The 25,224-nt window shown below is 44.9% G+C and overlaps 2 protein-coding genes across 3 annotated transcripts; one reads left to right on the forward strand and one right to left on the reverse strand.

Annotated features, from left to right (window-relative positions):
• Positions 1-1,068: 1,068 nt before the first annotated feature.
• LOC8030220 (folate receptor gamma) lies at positions 1,069-9,926 on the reverse strand. 2 transcript variants are annotated; one of them, XM_029988101.4, is made up of 7 exons: positions 9,681-9,926; positions 9,338-9,428; positions 9,169-9,267; positions 8,696-8,893; positions 7,887-8,022; positions 7,739-7,818; positions 1,069-1,462 (listed from the first exon to the last, which is right to left on the reverse strand). In XM_029988101.4, the coding sequence occupies exons 2-7, from the start codon at positions 9,422-9,424 to the stop codon at positions 1,247-1,249; spliced, it is 816 nt and encodes a 271-aa protein (XP_029843961.2). In that variant the 5' UTR covers positions 9,425-9,428; positions 9,681-9,926; the 3' UTR covers positions 1,069-1,246. The 2 variants fall into 2 exon arrangements, with proteins under 2 accessions (XP_029843961.2, XP_040355150.1); XM_040499216.2 differs by having other exon boundaries at positions 7,739-8,022; positions 9,681-9,837.
• A 206-nt stretch (positions 9,927-10,132) lies between these two features.
• On the forward strand, positions 10,133-20,097 carry LOC8027544 (protein transport protein Sec23A). The gene is made up of 3 exons (XM_029967849.4): positions 10,133-12,085; positions 14,529-14,866; positions 19,054-20,097. Exons 1-3 carry the CDS (start codon positions 10,280-10,282, stop codon positions 19,244-19,246), a joined length of 2,337 nt encoding a protein of 778 aa, XP_029823709.1. The 5' UTR covers positions 10,133-10,279; the 3' UTR covers positions 19,247-20,097.
• Positions 20,098-25,224: the final 5,127 nt, after the last annotated feature.

Below are 25,224 nucleotides of genomic sequence, written 5' to 3' on the forward strand. Positions count from 1 at the left end.
ACCACAGGCCCACTCAACATTCAATGCTTTATGAAAGCCACGGTTTGTGCGAGATAACAAAAATACGTGGGACCAGCGATTGTATACAAACCAACGCACTAAGGTTATGAAAGTTTCCGACTTAATAGTAATCGCTTTGCTGAATTTCTACGCATGGGAAACGATCCAACACAACCTTTAGCAAAAAGAAACGGCAACAAAAAACATAAGACACTTAATAAGAAATGTCAAGCTCAGCCTGAAACGGGCTTGCGTCACCGAGATCCAGGCTTCTGAGCGTGCGCCCGTAGCAGACGACGCACGGCGGTATCCCCGCTTTCGCGCGTTTCCAATTTCAGCCGCACGGTGGCGACACGGTTCGATCTCGAGGCGAATAGTAATACGAATTCGCAAAATAACTCCTTAAAAGCCAACGTTTTGCTGATGCTCAAGAACGGAAGAGGTCTTGGAGGAAGAATGGCTGCCGTTCTGGTTTCCCTACTCCGTTTCACTTCCAAGTTCGACCGCAGCGTAACGCTGATCCGATGGAGTCGACGAAGCCGCATCGAAAGAACATCGTCGCGGCGCTCGTTTTCTTCGTGTGTTCGCTGTCCCCGGCTGAACCTTTCACGCACAGAAAATAACATGACGGCGCATACATTTTGCCCGATTGGTGCAGTCCGCGATTACAAACGCACAAAGACGGTGAGCGCCGCGATGATGCACTTTTGGCGGCAATTAATTCCATTCCGGAAAGAAAACCGGTTCCCAGTTCCTTTTTCCCCACTCCCTTCTGCACTCCTCTCCCCACGGGAGCGGGTCTCTGAGTTACTCCCTGCAGAAAGGAAGGTCTCGCTCCTTCTCGAATGGAAGGGACATGCAGCAGATTGAGCGCTTGACCAAACGTTCAGCAAGGTGGCCACAGGAACTACTGGCTTGGCGCCAATAGTGGTTGAGTTTGCGGGTTGAGCAGGTATCTGCCCAATTTGAAGCTAAGGTTTTTATAAAAGTTGTCGCTGTTTAAAGATTTAGCGAAGATTGAACGTTTGACCAAATGCTGGCGTGACAAAGAATACGAAAAGGCGGACACCTTTTCTTAGATGGACTTTATTGTAAAAACATGGAGTGTAAGTAGCATGCATAAAATTTCGGACGACCATAAACATAATCTTCAACATCCACCAAAATCTTTGAAGAAACGAAATGAACAACCATGCAGCAATTTGTCATTAAAAAAAAGTTGCTCGATAAGGCACGAAGTTGATCTTTATGAAAGGAGTGTTGTCAACATAGCACCAAAAATGAAGAGCTGCAGCGATGAAGATGCGACTGCCTCGGCACCACTAGGGAACCCGTTCCTGTCGACGCTGTGAGATCCGTAAAGTAGCGCAACTCTCTTGTTTGGGTTTCCCATGGAACCGTCAAACCAGAGGCGCATGCACGGGCGGTCGTCGGGAACCACCCTCCACGAGTGGTCCCACACCTGGAGCGAAAAGACATGGTCAGCGCATTTTTAGACGGAGTCTGTACGGTCCGCGGACGATATGTACAGGAACTATCCACCGCGAAAATAATCCTAAGCGTTATTCTGAGGTCAGGGACGCCATTTCCAGAAGATGGGATATTCTTAAAATCGAGCCGTCTTCAACAACCTTTGTCCCAATTATTTTGACGTCTCCCGTCAAAAGTTATTTTAATTAGTTCGACGCCCTCCCTGGCTCTCTTGCCCCCAAACATTGAACATCTTGTTAAAACGTGATGAAAATGTATTGCCTTGTTTTCAGTCGGCGTCGCGGTTCAACACGCATTTTCCCAACAACGAATGTGGAAACAACTAAAATCTTACATCTTTTTTTTTTTTTTAGGCGACGAGGAAAGCAGGCAAATTCGTCAAAGTATAATTTGGTTATCAGGCCGCACGCAACCTCTGCTTTGTTGCGCTAAGCATCCCAGAGTGCCCAGTATAGTTCCTTTTCATTTCACCTTATTGGTATAGAGTAGACGCCTTCAGGCAGCTGTGCATGGGCGCCGCCACAACCGAACTTCAGTTTTTGTTTTCCCCTGATCCCCTCGCTTTATTTCACCATCCCCACAGCAGGACAGGTTATTGCCACTTTAGGTGCTATACTGTGTCCTTCTCCTCAGCATGCCTTTGTGGAGGCTCGTCAACGCCCGCTTCGGTGGCTTGGTATCTCGGTGAGTCAAGAGAAGGTTGGCAATGGCGGCTCAATCTGGCCCGTGTTTAAAGCGTCTAGAGACAAGATGAGCCAAATGAATCTTACAATATTGTCATAAAAATGTAGCCGATTGTGCATTTGCTGACGGAAAATGCGTGTATCTGGTACATCCGAACCGTTTTTGCTAGTCTAAACCAAAAAAAGAGAAGGGGGAAAAAAAAAATCTGGGTGTCTAGGAAATTTTTTTTTTTTTTAAATTCCCCGACTTTTTTAGGTTTTCTTTGACAATTTCAGGTGAAATTCTCTGACCACTGTAGAGGCGGTTAAATACATAAGACAATTACAACACAAGGCATTGAGCACTGAACACTGTGAGGATCATTTTGCACAGGCTTAATCTAACTTGCATATTCCGAAATATTCGGGTTCGTCCAGTCCGGATTAAACGAGCGCTTTCTGGACGCCTACATTGTCAGTGAAGAGGCCACTTCCGGAAACACGATGAAAACACGAAGCTCAACCACACCGGCCAGATGCGCACTTTCGGATACTTTCGGCTTAAGGCTTGGATTGGGGTCTGCGGCTTTCCCATTTCTTACTAAATTTAGTAGCTCTAACTGGATCTAGCCCAGTGTCGCGCACTCAATCCAATCCAATGCAATCCAAGGCTTGAACTGGATTTGTCCGCTGTTCCCTTTGCATTGGATAGCACACTCTACATGAAGTGAGCAGAGCCCGCGCTCAGGTCTAAGCTGAATTTATTGCTTATTTTTCTGCCCCCAAGCCCTCAAGTCTTTGCTCGGGGCACTCGAGTATGTTTCCGGCTTATTTTCCCTGACTGGGCTCGCTTTTTGAAAACATCGCTGACAATTCCCCGATTTTTCCAAAAAAATTAAAATTTCCCTGACCAATCCCGGTCGCTAGACACCCTAAAAAGGGAGGAAAAAAAAAAAAAAAAGAAAGAAAGGGCAGATGCAAAGCGAGATCAAGCAACCGCTCGAAGACGAGCTCGCACGGTAGTCCGATCCGACGTGCGAACTACCGGAACGACCGTTCGGGGGCAAGGGTTTTCGACGCTGTCCGGTACTACGAAAACCCTCGCCTCCGAACGTCGTTCAGGCAGTTCGCACGTCAGATCGGACAGTTTTGACGCGCATGTGTTTCGCGTACTTTTCACATGCAAGCAAAACAAAGGGATATCCGTAGGATTCCGTGTTTTCGAAGTTTTTTTTCTCGAGAAATTCGGAGGGTGTTTATTCTTACCGTCTATTCGCAAGGTGTTTTTCGGGGCTTATCGGAGTTTATTTTCTTAGATTTCTAAATCTTTGAAATTCAAAATAAATAAGGTCCGGGTACCCGAAGGAACCTCGACCTAAAAGGCAAACTCCTTTTGTCAGTAGTTTTTTTGTTTTTTTTTTAATAATAATAATACTTTTATTGAATGAAAAAATAGCATGTACAGATTCAGGCCTACCGAAGCCTCATCGGGCTTGAAAGGTAGTGCCTGGCAGACAGTGACAAAATAAAGCAATGACAGTAAAACACAAAAACCCCACATAGATAAATCAAGCTATGACACACACAGAAAAGAAATCTTTATACAATTCTATTCCTGAGCGCTTTTTTCAGTTTGTATTTTGTACTAGCACAAAAAATACTCATAGGAAGCTTGTTAAAATACGAGGGAACATAGTAACGGCGCATGCGTTCGCCATATCTTGTGCTGCACCGAGGTATACAGTAACGTTTTTTTGGCCTTAGGCAACGGGCTGGGGCATAAGGTACTTTAAAAGAACTATTCCAGAAATGACGGAAAACTACAGTTTCTATCAACAGAGAGCCGAAATCCGGAAAGCATAATGCTCTAAATACGTCAGTATCTTTATCAAGACTTAAATCATAAGAAATAACTTTTAACAAAGAACGCAAAATTGAATTGATTCTTATTTTCCATCGAAGGGCACAGTGGCCGTACACAGTTATTCCATAACGAAGCACACTATAGACCAGGGCATGAATGATAACCTTACGAACGGATAATGGCATAACGTATCTAACACTGTACATCAAACAAGACACCGCGCGAAGCTTCTTACAGATATGAGCGAGCTGTGAATTCCAGGCAAGATCGCTATCAAAAATCAAACCAAGGTATTTAACTGTAGATGTGTAGTTCACAGGGGTACACGCGCAATTAAGACAATTAGACGTGTGCAAAAAAAGCGGAGAAGTGAGACTGACTCGTTTTAATGGGCTATGAAAACAAATTAGTTGAGTTTTTGTCGTATTAATAGAAATTAAATTTGCATCAAACCAGTCCATTGCCCTATTTGCCGCACTTTGCAGCAAAGAAATTGCGTGCAAATACTTAGAAGCGCCGGCTACAATTACAGTATCGTCCGCATACTGAGATATTGAAGTGGGCACGGTACTAGAAAGATCATTCACATAAATATTAAATAATAAAGGACTAAGTACTGAACCCTGCGGAACACCAGATTTTAATTATCGAGAAGTTACTTCGAAATTGTTCAATCGAAACACATTGGCGCCTATCCTGAAGAAAATTTTGTAACAGCAATAAAAAGGAACCGCGAAATCCCACCATTGACAGCTTATTTAGCAACAGACGGTGACATACACTATCGAATGCCTTACTGACGTCTAGAAATAACGCGCACGCGACTTGATTCCGCTCAAACGACGAGTTCAGCAGATCAGAAAAATCTTCAAGTAACATTTGAGTGCCACGACCTTGCACGAAACCGTACTGAGAGGGCGACATAATACGATGCTTATCCAAAAAGCGTGTCATGACCAAGCGCAAGTGTTTTTCTAACAGCTGAGCAATACAAGGTAAAATTGAAATCGGACGATAATTTTCAATATTATTTCGCGCTCCAGCTTTGAAAAGCGGGATAACGATTGCCGTTTTCAATTTTAAGGGAATGACTCCACTATAAATGATACCGTCTAAAATTGATAGTAAAACAGTTTTGAGGACTTCGAACGACCTACGTAATTCATTGATTGAAATTCCGTCAATACCCGGCGACTTATTAGATTTTAAACTGAAAAGAACGGTTTTAAGCTCATCTTCGTCCAAGAAGGGTAAATAAGCAGATTCCAAAACGCTATTGCGTAATGTACACGAGTTCGTGTGTTGCCTCGCGGTACCCGATACTTTAGAAAAAAGATGGTTAAAATCATTGGCGATACTCTGTCCCCCTGATGATAAAAGGGAGCGATAATTGCTATGGCTTGTAGCCTTTGTGTTTGTTCCTCTAACATCATTGATTAACGACCATGTTTTTTTGGGGTCGGTACGAGCCTCGTTAAATTTGCTACGAAGGTAAAATCGTTTAGCGCGACGAATCATTGCATTGGCCCTATTTCTACACATCTTGTAGCGCTTTAACTGGGACCATAGAAGGTCCTTTTCCTTAATTGCAGCCAAAATTTCAGAAGACATCCATTTGTGGTTTAAGTTCCGTTGCTTGATTTTTACAATGCGCGTAGCTGCTTGCCTAAAACGGTTTAGTTGGGTAACAAGCTGTTCATAACTGTCAGCAGGCGAGACGGTAAGCAAAAAAGTGTTCCAGTCATGCTGCGCAACAAGTTTATCGAAAATTCGGGGGTCAACTATTGAAACTTCCCTCTTATCCGTGGCTGAGGCCGGTAGATCAGATTGCTTCATTATCGAGCAACAAACAAAATAATGATCAGCAAGTTTTTTTTCCACAATCGCTGACTGAGTAGCTAAGTTTAGGGCCCGAATATTTACGTGGTCGATGCAAGATACGGTTAGCTGCCCCGATAAAAACTCTTCACGGGTAGGCTCGCGAATAGTATTTTGCAGTCCCCATTTAGATAGAACATCAAGATAGCCCCCGACTACTGCTAAAGTCGGGCGAAGTGTGTTAATATTAATATCCCCTATCATACAGACAAGATCTTCATAAGAGAGTGAAGTCAGCACTGAATCAAGCTCAGCCAAAAATAAACGCCCATTGAAACATGGAGGCCGGTAAACCGACAGCAAAACCTAGTTCTAGATGTCAAAGGGAAACTGAAGTGGAATATCATCGGGACCACTGAACTTGTGCTCTTATAAAGTTTAGTCGTAACACTCGGTTTTTTTTTTGTTTATTTTGTCGTTGTGACTTCGAAATTCGGAGTTTTTCGGATAAATTCGAATTGACAGGAAACTTACCGGCGAGTGTTTTTCGAATTTATCCGAAAACACGGCACCCTAGATATCCGGCTTGTCTTTGGTGTAGATTGGCGCGTGCCTAAAAGACGCGCGAGCACAGGTTGCCGCCGCCCGTGTCACGTACGAGATGTTACACTTCTTCATGGCCGCTTTGCTTAAGCTGGAGACATCTAACCATTTTGTCCAACACGTTTATTTATTTATCTTTTTTTTTTTTTGTTCTTAAGCGCGTGTTCCTGTACGCGTTTGTGGCGCTGACTGTGCTATGGCGACATTTTGTTTTCGTCGACTCCTTTGTATTTTACCCGTGAGCGCGTGCTGTCGGCATCGGGTACTACAAAGGGTGGCATCACCCTAAACAGAAGGACGTTGAGGCCCTATAGTTACACTGTCGAGCCACGTCGAGCACACAGATGCTGAATAACCCAGGGTGGCTCAATGCCCTGTTTAGGGTGATTCCGCCCCCCGATGTTAAAAGCACGCGCTCACAAGTACAAAAAAAAAAAAAAAAATCGCCGCGAACATGTTGCCGTAGCATAGTTAGTGCCACGAACGGGTGCATATACACTCTTCCACGCGCTTCAGAAGAAAAAAAAACAAAAAAACGATTGGAACAAAATGGTTAGATCATATAGATGTCATCATCCTAAGCAAAGCGCACATGAAGGCACAATAGAATAACCAAAGCTCCTTAGGCATGAAACACAATGACACGTGGCTGTCCATCCACCCGACGTCAACATAAAGCAACCATTTTGACATGGGACAAAGAAATTTAGGAACTATTTACGCTCCACGGAAGTGACTTCCCAAACGTCACAATAATTTTAGTCATTTTGGCGCTTTACGTCGAAATAGTCACTGCTTTTTGCTTATGAAACCACAGCCACCTACTCATGAAAAACACTGCAGTGCTATGTATCAGTAGAAACCTAAACAATAAACGAGGTTTCAGGGCTGTTACAATTTTGCCATCCCACCCCACACGACTAGCTGTCGCCGACTTCATGCCGATTTCAGCGCCGAACTGGGTCATCAGGTTGATTTATCAGTTTCAGGGCATTTGATAAGAAGTCCGCGAGATAGATGACGATACGCGGTTTTAATTGTATTTTACCGAGCACTACCACTATCAGTGTTGACCCCAAAAATATTTACCAACCAAGGGGGGAGTAACTAGAAAAATGGAACAACAGCTGAAATGCAGCTCGTTAACACAATAACCTAGATGACAACTCAGCCTTTTTTTCTTCCGTTTTACACGTTAGATAGCATCGGAGGTCTTCCGAGCTATGCGCTCGTCGGGCAGTTTTCGCATATCGTCCGCTACTGTACAGTATCCGCCAATCAACGCACGAAGAGGCCCTACCTGAGAACAGAAGTCGGATGCATTTTTGTACATTTCATGAAACGGCACACACTTGGAATCTTTTGGACAGCTGTTTTTACCTGCACAACAAACAAAAAGGAGTAGGTCAGAGAGCAAGCTTGATGCCGAGTGCAGTTTTGGGACTTACCGCCACCAAACTTAAATCCCCGGGGCCAGTTCGGGGTGCAAGCGTATTCAAACCTGCAGTCTTGCCACCAGGTGTTGCAATCGCTTTCACAAAGCGGCGCTTCAAAAAATCTTTCCCTTGAAAGCTTCCGCTTCACCTGCAAAAACGATTTTAAATACATGTTTAGCTGAGCGGACGAAACTTTTGTTTCTTGTTCCCCAGTGGTAAGGTAAAACACCATTATTTTATTTTATTCAGAAATTCATGCATGTGCAAAATTTATCCTATACTGCAATTTACTCAAAAATATTCTTGGCGCAACATTCTGGATGCCGTGGCATACACCCAAAAAGCACCAAAAAAAAAAAAAAAAGAAAAAGAAAAAAGTGCAGATGAAATGAAAAATATCACTTTACGATGTTAATACAATTAATGCAAAGGTGCAGGCGAGTCGGACGGAATGAACGATAATCGAAAAAAGACAAACAATCAAAATAGCATTGCATTTGGCAAAACTATTTCCTGTGTCAAAACTAGTTTTTACACAATTAAGAGCCGGTGTAATACAAATGAGGTGTCACAACACACTGAAAAAAAATCGGCTGTAACGGTATTGCCCCCAATGTAAGCGTTTCTTAGTGGCCTGGTGCCTTTCCTATACCTTCAAGGTTAATAATACCCACGTGGTAGCGTGGACAATACAGAGACCGCAGCCTATGAATTAGTGAAGCTGGGGGTTAGCGCCTAACTGCCGAAACTTTAAGTTGATGCCACTGGGCATCAACTTCACCTAAGCAAATATATGAAACAGTGAAGGTCCACGAACATACCTTAACGACCCATGGGCCAATGTTAGGCTCGCACTCGTAGAAGCAGAGATCTCTGTGAAAGTGCTTCTTGCAAACATCCCTCATTTTTTGTCCGGTTTGTTCTTCGCAAAAGTCTAAGGAAAATCCGTACATGGCGGTGTGATGAACGTCCCGAGTGGTGTTTTCCGTGCAGCATGCCTCGTTTTTCCACGGTGTGCACTGGATGGGGGAATTAAGCGAGCGATTACCGCCCCGCACCAACTCTACTTTCAAAAAGAGTGCATCGAATCAGATTAGAGGGAGTAAAATAAGAAATTACACCCCACTCCAACGATTACGCTTATTATTTTGCTGTTCGGCGAATATGCCGACGACTGAAAGGTTAAGTTCATGAAATTTTACACAAAAAGACTAAGCAAAAAAATAAAAATGATAATAAGCATACAAAAAGAGTTTACATAGTTTTTTTGAGAATGCGATGGATGCAAACTTACATGGCCGTAAAGACTCGACTCCGGTCCCGGTTTTCGCTTGTGATATGTAGAATCTAGGCACGCCGTGTATTCGGTTAACCATGTTGCATTAACCTGAGACTGGGGTAGAGAAGAAATATCAAAACGTAGAAGGGAGAGAAAATAGACAGGACGACGCCTGCACTCTTACGTCTTTTTCTGTGAAGTCGGTGTCACTCGCCATGCAGTGACCAGCCAGGGCGAATAAAAATACCGTCGAGAGGGTTGTGACATCCATTTCCCTGGAGTGCAGACACACACACACAAGAGAGAAATAAAAGAGTAGGGTCAGTCGTGTTTTCCCGCCTACAAACAAGTTTTTGCTCACGAGAGAGAACGAGACTACCCAAGATGGCCATTTAATTGTTTTCAGAGACGGGCGAAGATGCCCTTGATAACAACTTGACGACCAAGGCCGAGACCACGTGAGATTATACCAGCACGGCGAACGAGTTTCAAAGAGAAGAAAAAGTTCGCAGAATTCGGGATATTACCTGAACTGGTGTATTTCGCTGGAACCGTGCTCTACTTGGAGTATATTATAATGCGCGCTGCAGTCGCCGCAGGAACGCACGTGAATACGAGGTCAAAAGTTTAAGCAGACAACAAACGACGACGCGCGTGACGTAACTTTTATAGGACTGGGTAGCACTGGCACTGGCATGACGCGCACGGCTCACTGACGTACGAAAATGCTAGAGTAAAAATAAAAATAGTCAAAACTTTAGATTAGGAGATTTTTTGTGCCATCTAGTGAAAGTAGCTCATAACTGATAACGCATTAAATCACAAGAATACTTTCTAGCGTTGTCACTTGTATATAATAATAAATTTAACTATTTAATTTATGCGCCAGTGTGAAAACACGGCAATAAAGGTACTGTTGTTGTAATATGTGACTGTTACGGGAGAAATGACTTTGTGTTCGCCACTTTAGGTAGAAAAAGTACGACCGCCTGGCCACCACAGCAAGAAGAACCGCTTCCAGGTGGCAGCACTGGAATTTTTGCGTGACACTTTTCCTCGGGGAAGAAGCGGTTCGCTCTGTGTGTGCAATTACGTGGCATAACGCGGTGTCGGCGAATTCACCGACATGGCGACATACCAGACCTACCAGGACTTTATACAGAAAAATGAAGACCGCGACGGGATTCGGTTCAGCTGGAACGTGTGGCCGTCAAGCCGGCTGGAGGCGACTCGCCTGGTTATTCCCCTCGGCTGCCTGTTCAGCCCTCTCAAAGAGCGGCCCGACCTGCCGCCGATCCAGTACGATCCGGTGCTGTGCACCAGACAGACCTGTCGGGCCATCCTGAACCCGCTTTGTCAGGTAGACTACCGAGCCAAACTCTGGGCGTGCAACTTCTGTTTCCAGCGTAACCCGTTCCCGCCCCAGTACGCCTCCATCTCGGAGCAGCACCAGCCCGCCGAGCTGATCCCGCAGTTCTCGACCATCGAGTACACGATCATGAGGGCGGCCTGCGTGCCGCCCGTCTTCCTCTTCGTCGTGGACACCTGCATCGACGACGACGAGCTGACGGCGCTGAAGGAGTCTCTCCAAATGTCGCTGTCACTCCTCCCGGCTAATGCTCTGATCGGTCTCATCACTTTCGGTAAGATGGTACAAGTGCACGAGCTCGCCAGCGACGGCTGCTCCAAGAGCTACGTGTTCCGAGGTACCAAGGACCTGGCCGCCAAGCAGATTCAGGACATGCTGGGGGTCGGCAAGTTCTCCCAGCAGCCGCAGGGCCCTCAGCCCCAGCAGCAGCAACCACGAATGCAACAGCAGTCAGCGCCTCCGGCGAGCCGGTTCCTCCAGCCGGTCCACAAGTGTGACATGAGCCTCACTGACCTCCTCGACAGCCTCCAACGCGACCCCTGGCCAGTCTCGCAGGGTAAGCGTCCCCTCAGGTCAACGGGAGTTGCACTTTCCATTGCTGTTGGGCTTCTGGAGTGCAGCTACCCAAATACTGGCGCACGCATCATGTTGTTCACCGGCGGGCCGTGCACGCAAGGCCCCGGCATGATTGTTGGAGACGAGCTAAAGTACACCATCCGCTCTCACCATGACATCTCCAAGGACAACTGCAAGAACATGAGGCGCGCCATTAAGCACTACGAAGCCCTCGCCCACCGGGCGTCCGTCAATGGACATGCCGTCGACATCTACTCTTGCGCGCTCGACCAGACCGGTCTGCATGAGATGAAGTACTGCCCCAACATGACAGGCGGTCATGTTGTCATGGGGGACTCCTTCAACTCGTCCCTCTTTAAGCAGACGTTCCAGCGCGTCTTCGCCAAGGACGCGCGTGGGGAGTTCCGGATGGGCTTCAATGCGTTGCTTGAAGTCAAGGCCTCGCGCGAGCTCAAGGTGGCTGGCGCCATCGGACCGTGCATCTCAACTAACGTAAAGAGCTCCAGCGTCTCGGACACGGAGACCGGCATGGGCGGCACTTGCCAATGGAAGCTGTGCTCACTGAGCCCGAGCACGACGGTGGCAGTCTTCCTGGAGGTTGCCAACCAGCACAACGCCCCGATTCCGCAGGGTGGACGGGGCTGCCTCCAGTTCATCATGCAGTACCAGCACCCCAGCGGCCAGAAGAGGGTGCGCGTCACCACGGTGGCTCGGAACTGGGCCGACGCTTCGGCCAATCTGCACCACATCTCGGCCGGGTTTGACCAGGAAGCGGCAGCGGTGCTGATGGCACGGCTGGCCTGCTTCAAGGCTCAGGGCGACGACGACGGCTCCGACGTCTTACGCTTCATCGACCGGACCCTCATCAAGTTGTGCCAGAAGTTTGGGGAGTATGCCAAGGATGACCCCAGCTCGTTCCGTTATGCTGAGAACTTTTCCCTCTACCCGCAATTCATGTTCCACTTAAGGAGGTCCCAGTTTCTCCAGGTGAGCTGTCCGAGCTTCTTGTCGGAGTGTATCTGGCATGGAATCGCCCTATTTCGGTTCTTTGCTTCCAAACGGCTGTCAAGAAAGCGATTTTCGAACTTCATTACATTCACTCTTATTTGCAGTGTACTGGACAACGCTTCATTATTGTTTTTATGCCTCTATTTTGGCAAAAGCCCTACATACCATACTGTCCCAAGCCCAACCCTACCAAATATTAGCCCAACCAACTGATGGTTGGGCTAACTTTTGGTGCACGGCTGGTAAAAAACTGGAGAAAAATGCTTGAACTGGTTCCTCTGTCCACTCGTGCCTACATCAGCCACCAGAAACCATGCTACGAGTATTTTTTTGTTTCTGTGAGACTAGGGAAGAAATTTGTACATTCACTTGCCTTCTGAACTTCAAGGAAACAGACATTTTTTTTTGTCAAAGTGTGTATTGTTTACCCCATTTCACAAATTATCTGAACTCGGACAATGTCATTTTCTCAGAAGGGGCTATCTTTTAGTATCTTTTAAGAAGAGAAAGTAACAGAAAAACAGCTGAGCTATCTCTTGGCATATAATGGTACTTTATAATATTTCAGACAATCTCATACTAACCAAGCCGTTGCACAGAATTAAATGTTCAGCAGCAACTTACCCTAGAGATAAATTACCAGGATTACAAATCTACACTGGAGTGTTTAAATAATATTGTAGACCCATTTACACCATGGGATGCTTAGCGGACACAAGTAAGCCTGCACTTGTACAGCAAATAGAAACCGATCTTGCATTTGGGAGAATAGTGGGCCAACTTACAATTGAGGATATATGGGAATTTTTCTGTAGTCTCATGGCCACACAGCCACTGACCAGGAATCTGGGTTGGGGAAATCCCTAAAGTGGATTTTGAATTTGTCCTTTTATAGCGCAAACTGGTCGAACTCTTGAGTTTGTGCCATAATAAGACAATCTCAGAATCAACTTTAGTTCCCTTACCTGAGCTGCATGAGATCCTCTAGTCCAGGGGTCTGCAAATCCCAGCTCGTGAATGGTGCGGTCTTTCCAGGAACGCTCGACCCATGGCCCGCTGCTACAAACACCAAAATAAGCGCACACAAGAAACAAAAGCAACGTCGCAACACACTCCAAAAGCGCTAACGAAAACATAGAAAAGAATGAAAAAAAACAGGTGCATCAAAACAGGGGTCTCTCGCTATATTTTTTGTACATTGTCGTCACCAACATCACGATTTGTAGTTCCCCGCTTTATGTTTGTGTAACTAGGACAAAATTCCTCTGCATTCTCATGTATATCGGGCTTAGTCTCCCGCGTCAAAATTCACGCTCATTGTCAGCATTAGATGTACCGGTCTCATATCCTCTGCCTTGTCTGAATATGCCATAGTTCCCACGCTCTTTGATTTATTATTTGGAATATGTTGCAGTGTCATTATTAGCTACAAATTACATTTAAAAATAAAGTGTAGGCATGTATTCCCACCTTACATTCATTTTTGACTTTTTGCTCTAGTTTATTTTTTTATTTTGTATTTCAATGCCTAATAAGGGCTTGCTTAGTATTTCCTCATTTCTGTTGTCTTAATTTTTTTGTCCGGCCCGTGAGACCTCGACAGGTCCGCAATCCAGCCCCTGAGCCAAAATGTTTGCAGACCCTTGCTCTAGTTATAACAAGCAATGTGTATGTCAAACACCAACTCACTCATTGTAGTAGCCAAAGAGAAAGATGACATAGGATAACCCCTTTGTCACAGTCATCAGCTCTTCCAGTTAAAGGTAACATAAGAACTGGTGAACCAGTGTGTGCAACATAAAGCACTATGAACGTGAGTTTATCTGCAAATTCTTTAATTGCCTCCAATCTAAGAGCCTTTAAAGTACCCCTGTGGACGGGGGTTCACATCCCCACCAGCCTTTCATTTGATTTGTTACCTTTTCTCACAGAATTAATTCTTTGTTGTGGAATTTTGAAAATTTTTTTGGTGATATTACAATTATAATACCTGAAACACATCTACCGCTGATCTGTTTTTCATACCTTAATTTTTGGTCCCTTGATGTCTGCTTTGCGACAGAGGTGAACACAACAAATGCCTTTTCTGCTGCATCTTACTCTGCCGCTTGTCATTTGACAAACTAAAGCAGCCACGAGTTGAGACGCAGCAACAACAGTAACAATCAGGTCCACTTGCCTTTTTTGCTGGCACTTCTACCACCAACTACCACAATTGTGATAGCATTAGCCATCCACTTTTGTGACATAGTACTTCATTGCCACTTCACAACCGTTTCCAATGCATGGGCAGTACAGGACATCGAACACGGAAGCCGGAAACTTGATCTAGAGCCACAGTAGCGATACTATCACTGTATGGCAAAAATAGTCGACGTCTTTGTCAGCTTAAATTCTCAAACTCTCGCCTTCTTCTGCACAGGTGTTCAACAACAGTCCCGACGAAACATCCTATTACCGGCACATGCTGAACCGGGAGGACCTGACGCAGTCGCTGATCATGATCCAGCCCATCCTGTACGCCTACTCGTTCAGCGGTCCGCCGGAGCCTGTCCTGTTGGACACCAGCAGCATCCAGCCGGATCGCATTCTCCTCATGGACACGTTTTTCCACATTGTCATCTTCCACGGAGAGACCATTGCCCAGTGGAGGAAGGCTGGCTACCAGAACAACCCCGAGCACGAGAACTTCAGGCAGCTGCTGCAGGCCCCTGAAGACGACGCCCAAGAGATTCTCCAGACGCGGTTCCCGATGCCAAGGTATGGGGGGGCGTGCGGAACGCCCCAAGACTTTAAGAGGTGGAACAAATAGCATACTACTACTGTGTGTTTGTGAGAAAAGAGAAGTGCATTTTTCTCGCTGCGAAAATTAACTATGCATCGCAGACGCATGGTCTCCGTCAGGTAACTTACTGTTGCCTGACTGAGAACAGGTTCAGAAGGTCGAAGTGATTTTCGGAAATATTTAATGAGGAAATGGCAGCTAATGGAGACTGCAAATACATGAACTTTAAATAGCATCTGCTAAAGGTAACGGGCCCCATTTCCTCATTTTAGATTTCTGAAAACTGTTTACAACTCTTTAATTGAATAACGGCAAGTTCTGGAAATTTGTCATCATCTCCCAACTGCTAGCACTACATTTAGGCAGAGACTGGAAATTCGGCAATGCATAGTCTAATTCTGTGGTGAGAACAACATGGTTCTCTTTCCTTCCAAACACCCGGTACTTTATTTAGAACTGTCATCTGTATGTACTATGTGGAGGCCATAAGGTTTGCATCTACCGTAAAATCCCGAGAGATGTCCCACCCCCGAGAGATAACCCTCCCTTATTGTTGGCTTGATTTGCTATTTCTTTTTTAACACCAAACGATAGCTCACTCCTAATAATCGCAGTGTTGGGATCAATGATGACCTCGGCGTAAATGCGTCTAGTTAGCTATGGCAGGATATAAGCGAACATTGCTGACTGGCAAGTACAGTCATCTTTGCTTTATATTGCCCCACCACCATAACAAGTTTGGCAGAGACAGATGATCTTAAAATTGCATTTTTTAAGACTTTTCTTGATTGCACACCAAAAGTTAGCCCACTCCTTATTTTCTCATAATTTTAGGTGGGCTATCTTTTGGGATAGTACGTAGTACCATATTATGGTGTCGGCACATTGTATGGGTACCGTGTGCAGACAAAGACCTCCTCAATCAGATCAACTAACGCCACCTTCCGTATTTGTCAGAAGTGACTTTGGGCATTGTTGACGATGCCCGAACATTGCCAAACATACCTGATGACGAAAAAAAAAAAATAATATGCACTTGAAGTTTTTTGCGGGCAGTCAGACACTAGTAATTCGGACTGTTACCAAAACTTGTGCAGCATTTCACTGCATGTGAGAGATATTGGATGCACACTTTTCTTCTTCGTCAGTAAGTATTTTTGCATTGCAGATAATGGTCAGCCCTACCTTTGGCAAAGCTGGTGTCCGTTGATGAAATCAAGGAAGTTTTTGTAGCTCCTCTATAGCCCTTATAAGTTGTGCCTCTTAATTGTTGCGATTCGTCGCACATTGGGATGCAATAATTCTTGCAACTCAAAATTGCTGCATTTGCTTATATTCATATCACTGCCGAGTTGGAGCAGTTGAGTGGCTCACTTCGGTTTGAGGGCATTTTCAGTGTACTGTGTTGCCCGAGTCAAAAAGGCCAGTAGTCTGAACAGCTTACTGACAGCATATTGTGTAGAAAGCACCTAGGTTTGCACGTGTCTTTAGTAATCTTTCTATTTCTACGTCATGCCTCCTCTTTCACGTTAGCTTTTCTATTGGGCCTCCCCTTTCATGTTAAAGAAGGCATACCAGTTGCTTGCACTCATGTAATTCTTAATTGAAAATATTTGACTTCTATTATTCCCAAACACTTGACTAGATTGCTTTTATTGTAGAGTTTTTACCCATATATTGTTAGTAAAACTTTTAAAAGTTTTCTTAGGATTTATTTTTTAGGTAATGTCATATAGACCTTTTCCACAAGGGCGCCGTCATCTTGAATTGTCGTCACTTCCAGTATGGGCGAAAGCATTACTTGGCCGTCGCCACGCCAAAAGAAGACATTTGGGATATAAGCCTAACCGTTACACATTCTCGTTTTGGCTCCCCTCTATTTTTTTATTGGTTACAGGTTGAAACGTTTTACTATTTTGTCGTCGCCCATACTGGAAGTGACGACAATTCAAGATGGCGGCGCCCCTGTGGAAAATGTCTATAGACCGACACGCGGAGCGGCTCTGTTTACCAACACGGCCGGAAGGCCGCGCATGCGCGGTAGCTATGTGGGCAAAAGCGGCCCGGCGTTCCGTGTTTTCGCCATTGCGTTGTGTGGCGTGCGCTCGTTGTTGATGTTTTAGGGACGCTTTTAGCTTTATTTCTGCGTCGTATTTTCTCACAACATATGTCGTAGGCTATGCCCGACTATTTGAGCTCGCTACCCGAGCATGAATGGCACCGGTATCGAAACAAACTGTGCGTGTACGGCGTTGCCTACGAGGATCCGTACGCCGTAAACAGGCCTGCTGGAGTTCTGACATGAAGTTGCTGCCACCGAAGTCGACGGCTTACGTCGTCGTTCATTTAGTTTTTTTTGTTTTTTTTCGCCAAGCCAGTTCACGGCCGACACGGTGCAGGCGTACAAGTCTCCCGAGGCCTACGATTACTTCGAGTCGGTTTCCGCACTGCCGGCGGGATCAGCAGACTGTGGGTCTGCGGAACTGTATTTATTAATTAAATAAATACGCACAGCGTCTTGAAGTCAAAATATGATATTTTTCTTACCTTCATGACCACAAGGCATGACAAGCAGTAACGCTTTGTCCGCTCTGCAGTCTTGGCGGTAACACGTTTCAAGTAACGGCGTTGCCGGTAACGCGTTACTTTTTTCAGTAACGTAGTAACCTACACTTTACGTCTTCGACACAGTAACGGGTGACATACTTACGTTACTATTTCAAGTAACGTGGTTACGTTAATCTTTACTACTTCCCAAGTCTTAAAGAAATTACACTTGCATTTTCTCCGTGTTTTAGGCGTCAAGCCATGTTTTCCTTTGCGTTTATTCTCGTGAGTATTTAGGTGAAACCGTAAAAAGAGATAAAGTAATTATGTTCAGTTTCTGCATGAGAAGAATGTTTCTTGATATTTGAGCTTATGCATACCTGTATCGTCAAAACCGTAAAATGTGTTAAATCATAATTTAAAAAGTAACGCAGAAGTAACTTGCGTTACTTTTTATCGGTAGTAGTAACGCATTCCTTTTATTTTTAGCTAATGTAGCTCAGTAACGCGTACGTTTTATTTGCAAGTAACGAGTAACGTATTTCGTTACTTTTTTTTCAGTAACTCCTAAACACTGACGTTCTGTTGCCGATCCCCTCCTGCTGGGTAGCACCTGCTTAGCGAGCCTCCAACGAGCGCTTGGCCGATGCTTTGTGTGCACACACCATGGGAACAAAATCCGGGTGGTCTCGATCAGACAACGGTCTCCCTGCACATAAGCAAGCCTCGGGAAGGAGGTTGAAATGGAAGCCGCACTTGCCTTCAAGTGCTTGCCGCACAAACGGTCATTCGCGCGAGGCGACCATTCTTTTCGATCCACGGATATTATCCACCTTCTATGCGTTTCAAAGTCTGCCGGGAACTTGTGGAAACCCACCCCGGTACTTTTTTTCTGTATTTTGGTGCAATTAACGGCAACGCAGCTTCGCGGCATGCTGAAATGCTATGACGCCCATGCGAAACGTGCGCGCTTTTGCCCACACCCCCCGGCTCCGGCGCGATCACAGCGCCACCACAGCTCCGTGACGTCGAGCCCGCGTGTCGGTCTATACTTGGTGAAACACGGGGGCATAATAATAGTCTAGCCCCTTGTAATGAGTGCAAAACACTGGCTGCAAAACTTGGCTTTTTGTGTAAAGTTCACAAAAATATTACCGTAAAATAGAGGGGGAGCACCCATTCTACTTTCACTGAAAACTGGGTTAATCTAGACATGGGTGCTTGTCTGGTCAAATCGGACGCTTAATGTATTCAAAATTCTCAAGTTTTGGGAAATGTTACTTGTGGGCGCTTGAACAAAGTGGGCACTTCCACATTATTTTACGGTAGATGCTGGGCTGAACCAGCTCCCAGTGTTAAGCCTATCAATTTTCCAGAGAGGAATCCGACAATCCGAAAATATCTTGCCCAGCTTTCTTATTTCGTTTGTGTGAACGAGAATTCGGGGAAGCAGGAGCCGGCAATGTTTGGAAATTCGAATTTTCTGGGGACGAAGTTTCAAAGTTTTCCTGCTTGCCATTGTTTTATGGGGCAGCGACTTCTGAGCTGATAGTGTCCCCTTCTGAAATCATAATCGAAACTTCAGTTTTGTTTTTCTTTCTGTCCTCCCTTTCAGGTACATTGTCTGCGACCAGGGTGGCTCGCAGGCGAGGTTTTTGCTGTCCAAGGTCAACCCTTCAGTTACCCACAACAATGCCTACAACTGGGGTCAGCAGGACACCGGTGGGTCCCCGGTACTGACTGACGACGTCAGCCTCCAGGTCTTTATGGAGCACCTCAAGAAGCTGGCGGTCTCCAGCTCCGGTTGAGGACCCGACTTTGTGCAAGATAGGCTCGGATAACGTATCCTGCCACCCACACTTCGTTTCTGAGCGGCGCCTAAACAAACACCTTTTTGTTGGAGAAGTCTCGTAGTTACCGTCGGTGCTTTGCCAAAAAAACTGCCACATCAACCCTGCTTTTTTTTTCTTTCTTTCTTTCTCGCGGAAGTTGGGAACAGTTCTAATTACTAAATTAAAATCCGGTTCAATTTCGTTAGACTTTGTTCTTTTGTGATATGCTTAAAATAATGATTGGGCTCTCGATAAGAGTCAATTCTTGTAGTCACTAACGTCATGACTTGAAAGTACACTACCAACGGGGAATAAACGCAAAACAATGTTTGTTTCGGGTTTGTTCTCCGTTTGTGTTGCAGTATCTGCCTCACGAAGTTAGCCACAGGGCTGTCTGTGTGATTGCCACTGCATCTCGTATAGTTGCCACGAGCTTCTTCAAGGAACTGCGACATCAATCTGCAACATTGTTTAAGAGTGCATCAGAACTTTTGAAAGCTTTTTGTATGTCAACTAAATTTGTTTATTTATTTTTTGCTCGGTCTTATGTCTATGGGCCAAAGCAATGAGCAGGTTTATCAGCATGGTTATGCAATTTAGCCTTCTATTGCATGTTTTTTCTTTTATTTATGCTTTTTTTTTTAAACCACGGCATGCGGTTGTTATTGGGCTGTGGGTTGAACGGCAGCGTGGGCATGTGCATTTTTTTGTGAAAATACTATAAACAAGGTAGTACGAGAACCCGATCCCTCAAAATCTACAGCTTTTATTTTCCAGTAGAAATCCCTGTAAAAATATCCTTTTAATAAAGCTTTTCTTTTCTTGAATCTATTTGTCTCTTCTCTGATCTGTAACATCTGCATTTTCAGCTGTGTTATGGAATAACTCACAAAACAACAATAAATTGACTTCCACCTAAGATGGTGTGCTAAAAACACTACTTGGTCTGGAAATCAATCTCGAGAGCTCTCCAAGACAATAGACCTTTTCAGCCTTCGTCGCATGGGCGCTGCCATCTTAAAATTGTGATGCGGCCGCCATAAGGTAGCTTCAACTTGTCGTGCCACTCTCCCCTCTGCGCCTTGGCGAAGCATTACATTCTTGTTTTTCGTCACATTTCTCGCCTTATCGTGTAACGTGCAGCTTGACGCTTACATTTACAACTTAATTGCATGCCATCATTATGTGCACAACGACTTCTGCAGTTAATTTTGTAAAACATTTTGACCATTTTCAACGTCGGCGTACCGGATACATGTGAGAAGGCACAGGAATCGGCGTTGGTCCTGGCGCACATTGAGCTGAATTATTTGCAACAACTAAAATTTGCTCAGTGAAAGTGGCGGAATAGTCGAAATAAGTAGCGCAGTGTAAAATACTGAGTATATAAAGCTATCTGTGTTTCCTGAAAATTTCCTACTTTGCCTTTGTAACAAATTTAAAATAGCTGTTTTTGAATATGGGTAACAAACAATTAGGTCTCACACATTTTATATGATACTCGGGATAATGGTAACGTCCATATCGGGCGATTCGTTTGTTCACGATAATACACCTAAATGTGTTAGACATTCTTAAATGTTTTCGCGGAATAAAGATTTTGTTGATTTGTGATTCTAAAGAAACTACACTTTGCTCCGTCCCATATCTGCAGTCATTCGAGTGTTTTAAAGGGATATTGCAACGAAATTTCTGTGCTTATCCCTTGTCTATTCGTGTTCAAGGGAGCAGTATCACATCAGACACACCAATCTCTTGTTAAAAAAGACACGAAAAGAAATTTTAAAACAAATTAAATGATGAGCAAAGAGCACCTGGTGGATGTCGCAAACGCCTCGTTTGTAATGCCCGTCTAGGAACCTTAACAGGTAGTGACGGTAACTGTCTCGCCTCCGGCCACGACGAGAGAGGAGCTGAAGGAGGAACTCCCCTCTCCCCAAGACACTTTTTTCTGTGTCGCAGACGTCGGTATTGTCCCTATACAAGATTATTGAAGATTAACCCGTCAATCACAATTCGTACAAAAGTGGCTTTGGGTTCATAGCGGTGGCCCAATCGCTGGTGTGCTTTGGCCGCTTCGGCAGGTGGAACGGCTAGGACATCCCCCTGATGTCAGCCTCATCACAGCTTAGCTCGTCCCGAGACGAACCACGTCACGATTGCGGCGGATGTCACATGTTCTTTGCTGGCTGCTCTCCGAGTGCTTGCCAGAGTGGGCGATTTATAATGAAAAATACAGCCATCCAGGCTCAACGTACAAACGTGCAATAGTCATTTACGGATATTGTTGATCATATTCAGCCCATTTCTGAACATGGCGGGTATATTTCAAATTTCGTTGAAGTGCCCCTTTAAAATTATTTCATCACAAACGTCCCATTATTTTACCTCGGTAAAATCTGTCGCAGGCAGCTTGAGAGTGCCTAGGGCTCCCATAATGGGATGCCGAAAAGAAGCCATCTTCATGAATACCAGCCAAGTTCAATGTTGTTGATTCCAAATCGCATCAGTTTCAATGAATATCTGTCTACACAGGTTCATGAAGTGGTGTCTACGGTAGTACTCGCCTTCAGCCAAACTTACGGGAGGTCACTTCTCTGGTGCCCTTTAATTTTACTTGGCAAAGTTTTACTTTCTAACGCCAATGTTGGGAAATGCTGTTAATAGATACTTCAGCAGGGCTGATAGCTAAATAAATTTCGCACCCGACATAGGATGGACCATGAAATATTTATTGAGTGCTTAATTTCTTTCAAGAAAACACAAGACAATATCACTTCTTTTTTTAGATTATCTGCATTATTATAGGAGACATCTCCAGTCTCTAAAGTTCACAAAAAGCTGGTGGCCGCGAAAATCCGTCATTGAGCTGTGAACATGCGCCTTCCTGTGTTTTTTGCGATCCAGCAGGTTGTTAATCAGGTTGTGGACCTGCATTTTTTACTATACACCTACCAGGGGCGGACGCAGGTATTTCTTGAGGGGGGGGTCAGGTGTTGGTCAGCGTATCATATGTTCAAGGCCCCCTTCCCCTTGCCGTTTCCACGCCCTAAATTTTTACAGATGTAGAATTCAAGAGGGGGATCAGGACATCCGGACCCCCTTTCTGAATCCGCCCCTGACGCTTACGTAGGAGTCTCTTTATTTGGTAATTTTTCTGGAAACTACTGTTAGTAGGTATGGCCGTAGACGAGTGGAATCCTCCTTGTGCATCATAGTCGTTTCGCCGCCGAACCTGACCGAAACCAGCGACGAACATGATCGTATGCATTATAAAGTGTTCGTTAAAATTCCGTGATCATGACTCGAAGCAACTTCGTGGTTCTCGAAGTGGCTCAATACCGCTGTTTTATTGGTTATATGATACAGTCGAATCTCGTTAATTCAAACTTTCTTAATTCAATCTTGTGGATAATTCAAACTAGCATGCCGGTCCCATCCTATGCGTCTCTGTGGGAGGAAACTCCCGTTAATTCAAACTTTGCTTTATTAAAACAAATTTTCAGTCCCCCTCAAGTTTGAATTAACAAGATTCGACTGTATAACGGGCGCATTTGTATCAGAAAATAAGGTGAAAATGACATAAAACATAAACACAGCCGCAAGTGCACTGAAACTGAAACTAACCAAATTTATGCCACCCAATGGCGGGGAGCGCGCCAGCATCCTCTATCTGCCAGTCAAGTACCTACTGCTATGAAAACGCTTCGGATCTCGAGGGCCATGATCACTGATAGGGGTGTCGCGAACTTTTGACGAACCGGATTTTTAGGACGAACTTTTGGGGTTGAACTGGTTCGAACCGGTTCGACGAACCTTTGAGCATAACGTAGCTTCAAACTTTTGACCAGATTTGACCAGTTCGACTTTGTGGACAGTCTGGCCAGACATTGAGACAAGCAAGTCTAGGTTTGGAGAATATTTTTTTTATGCTAGGGGTAATTTTTATTTTTATGAACAGTTGCAATTAAAATAAACTAATTTTAATCACTGAAGAAGATAATAACTTCATTTTTTGTACTGTATTAACTGAAATAACCAATGAGTGCTGCCCTTAATTCATCCCTTAGCCATCACCATCCAGTCCGAAGCCAACTGGCCAGCCTGTCGCGCATGCGCATAGCAGTCGAACCTGAGCCGAACCTTTGTCGAACTTTTCACAAGAAGTTTGAAAAAGTCGAACCTGGTCGAACTCGAACCTCCACCGGTTTGCGACGCCCCTAATTACGCCATGATGAAAAGGTCATATTTTGTCCACCATTTAGCTGTTGTGACCTGTCCGGCATGTGCCGAAGGCGAACAATCCAAGGATTTACATGACACCTCAAATGCGTAGAGCACAGAAGCTTATGAGTCTTACCACGCTAACATCTCCTCAATAGGTTACGATTTAATCCTTCAAATTAATACATTTGTATTAAAAAGAAAAGCAACAAAATGGCAGATTGACGTCATGTGAAAATGCCCTATACTCGTTTCCACCTCAAGAACAAATGAAGTTTTGCCGCGCCATGGGCGTACCAACCGGGGGGGCAAGGGGAGCACTTGCCCCCCCCCCCCCAGCTCTCAGAGTGGGGGGGCAAGGTATGTGTTTTGCCCCCCCCCCCCCCCCCCCCCCCCTTTTCCCTGAAACAGCCGCCACTGGGCAGGGCAAACACTGGCCGGCGGCGCCCAAGGGATACCAAGGGCACCACCCCCTGGCCTCGGGGGGGGGGGGGGGGGGGGGTTTGGTTTGCCCCCTCACTCAAAAACAAGTTGGTACGCCGCTGCGCCGCACAAAGTAGTTGGGTTGTACAAACTATTTAGATGGGGTTCTTACAAGGTTTGGTTGTCGGGGGAAGAAGCGATGCTTTTGGCGTTTGAAACGCGCGTCTCGATAAGCTAACATATATCCAATCTAAAATGCCCCTACATATATTTTAATTCTCTAGGTGAAGAGGCAATTTAGTCATGCTCCGCAAGGAGTCGGATTTTTTTCACTACCCAGGTAGCACCCAATGTTGTGTGAACATTCCCTGGATGTTCTGAATGTCGAAGGAACCATTCGGAACGTTCATATGCGAACATTCCCTACAAGGTAAGCTGCTCAACATTCTAGGAACGGTCGTTGGTGAGCATTCGTATGCACAATGTTCTCGGAACAACCCCTTTCGAACATTCATATGCGCAACATCCTTGGAACGTTCGCTTGCAAACATTTCTAGAATTTTCGCAAGTGAAGCCAACTTTACGGAGCTCTCACGCAACCTGTTGTTCGAAACACCATCCACTATATGCCACTTTGTGCCAAAAATATGCAAATTAAGTGGAGTTTCTAGAAACTTAGCATAAGGGATCAGTTTTATCTTATATGAGTCTACCGAGGAGTCTGATATAAGGTGTAGGAGAAAAGCAATGGTTTTAAAAATTTGATAATGAACTTGGCACTCACTACATATGTAAAGGGACTGTTTTGAATGGACCAGATTTTTAGTATCTGGGGTTTGAAACTTTGAAAAAGGTATTTCGCAGTTGAATGTGGGATGCCATGTGTATTCATTCTTAAGCTCGGAATGAGTAATCAATTATGTATACAGCACATATTGAATAAAAGAAGTTGAGAAGTGACAGGCAGGAGTAAAGTGTCATTAATATGTGCTCAGGCTGGTGCGCTGAAAAAGTGGCGAGCTTGTGCCTTCTAAAAATTAGTTTCCATTAATGCATATTGCCCTGTGAAGAGCTTTATCACATCATTGGGGCTGTATCTTTGGCAAGCCGTAATTGTGGAATCTTTGTAAATAGTCCTCAGAGCATGTTCCCTGAATGTAGCGATGTCCCCATGCCACGTTCCGAGGAGATTGGAAGGATGTCCCTGCATAAATTTTTAACATTTCATGAAAGTTGCAGAAGTTCTTTGGATGTTCTGACTCCTGAGAAGGTCCTTAGAACCTTGTTAGGATATTTGAAGGTTGATT

The sequence above is a fragment of the Ixodes scapularis genome, unplaced genomic scaffold (assembly GCF_016920785.2).
Source record: "Ixodes scapularis isolate PalLabHiFi unplaced genomic scaffold, ASM1692078v2 PGA_scaffold5__190_contigs__length_132052651, whole genome shotgun sequence".
NCBI classification, from domain to species: domain Eukaryota; kingdom Metazoa; phylum Arthropoda; class Arachnida; order Ixodida; family Ixodidae; genus Ixodes; species Ixodes scapularis.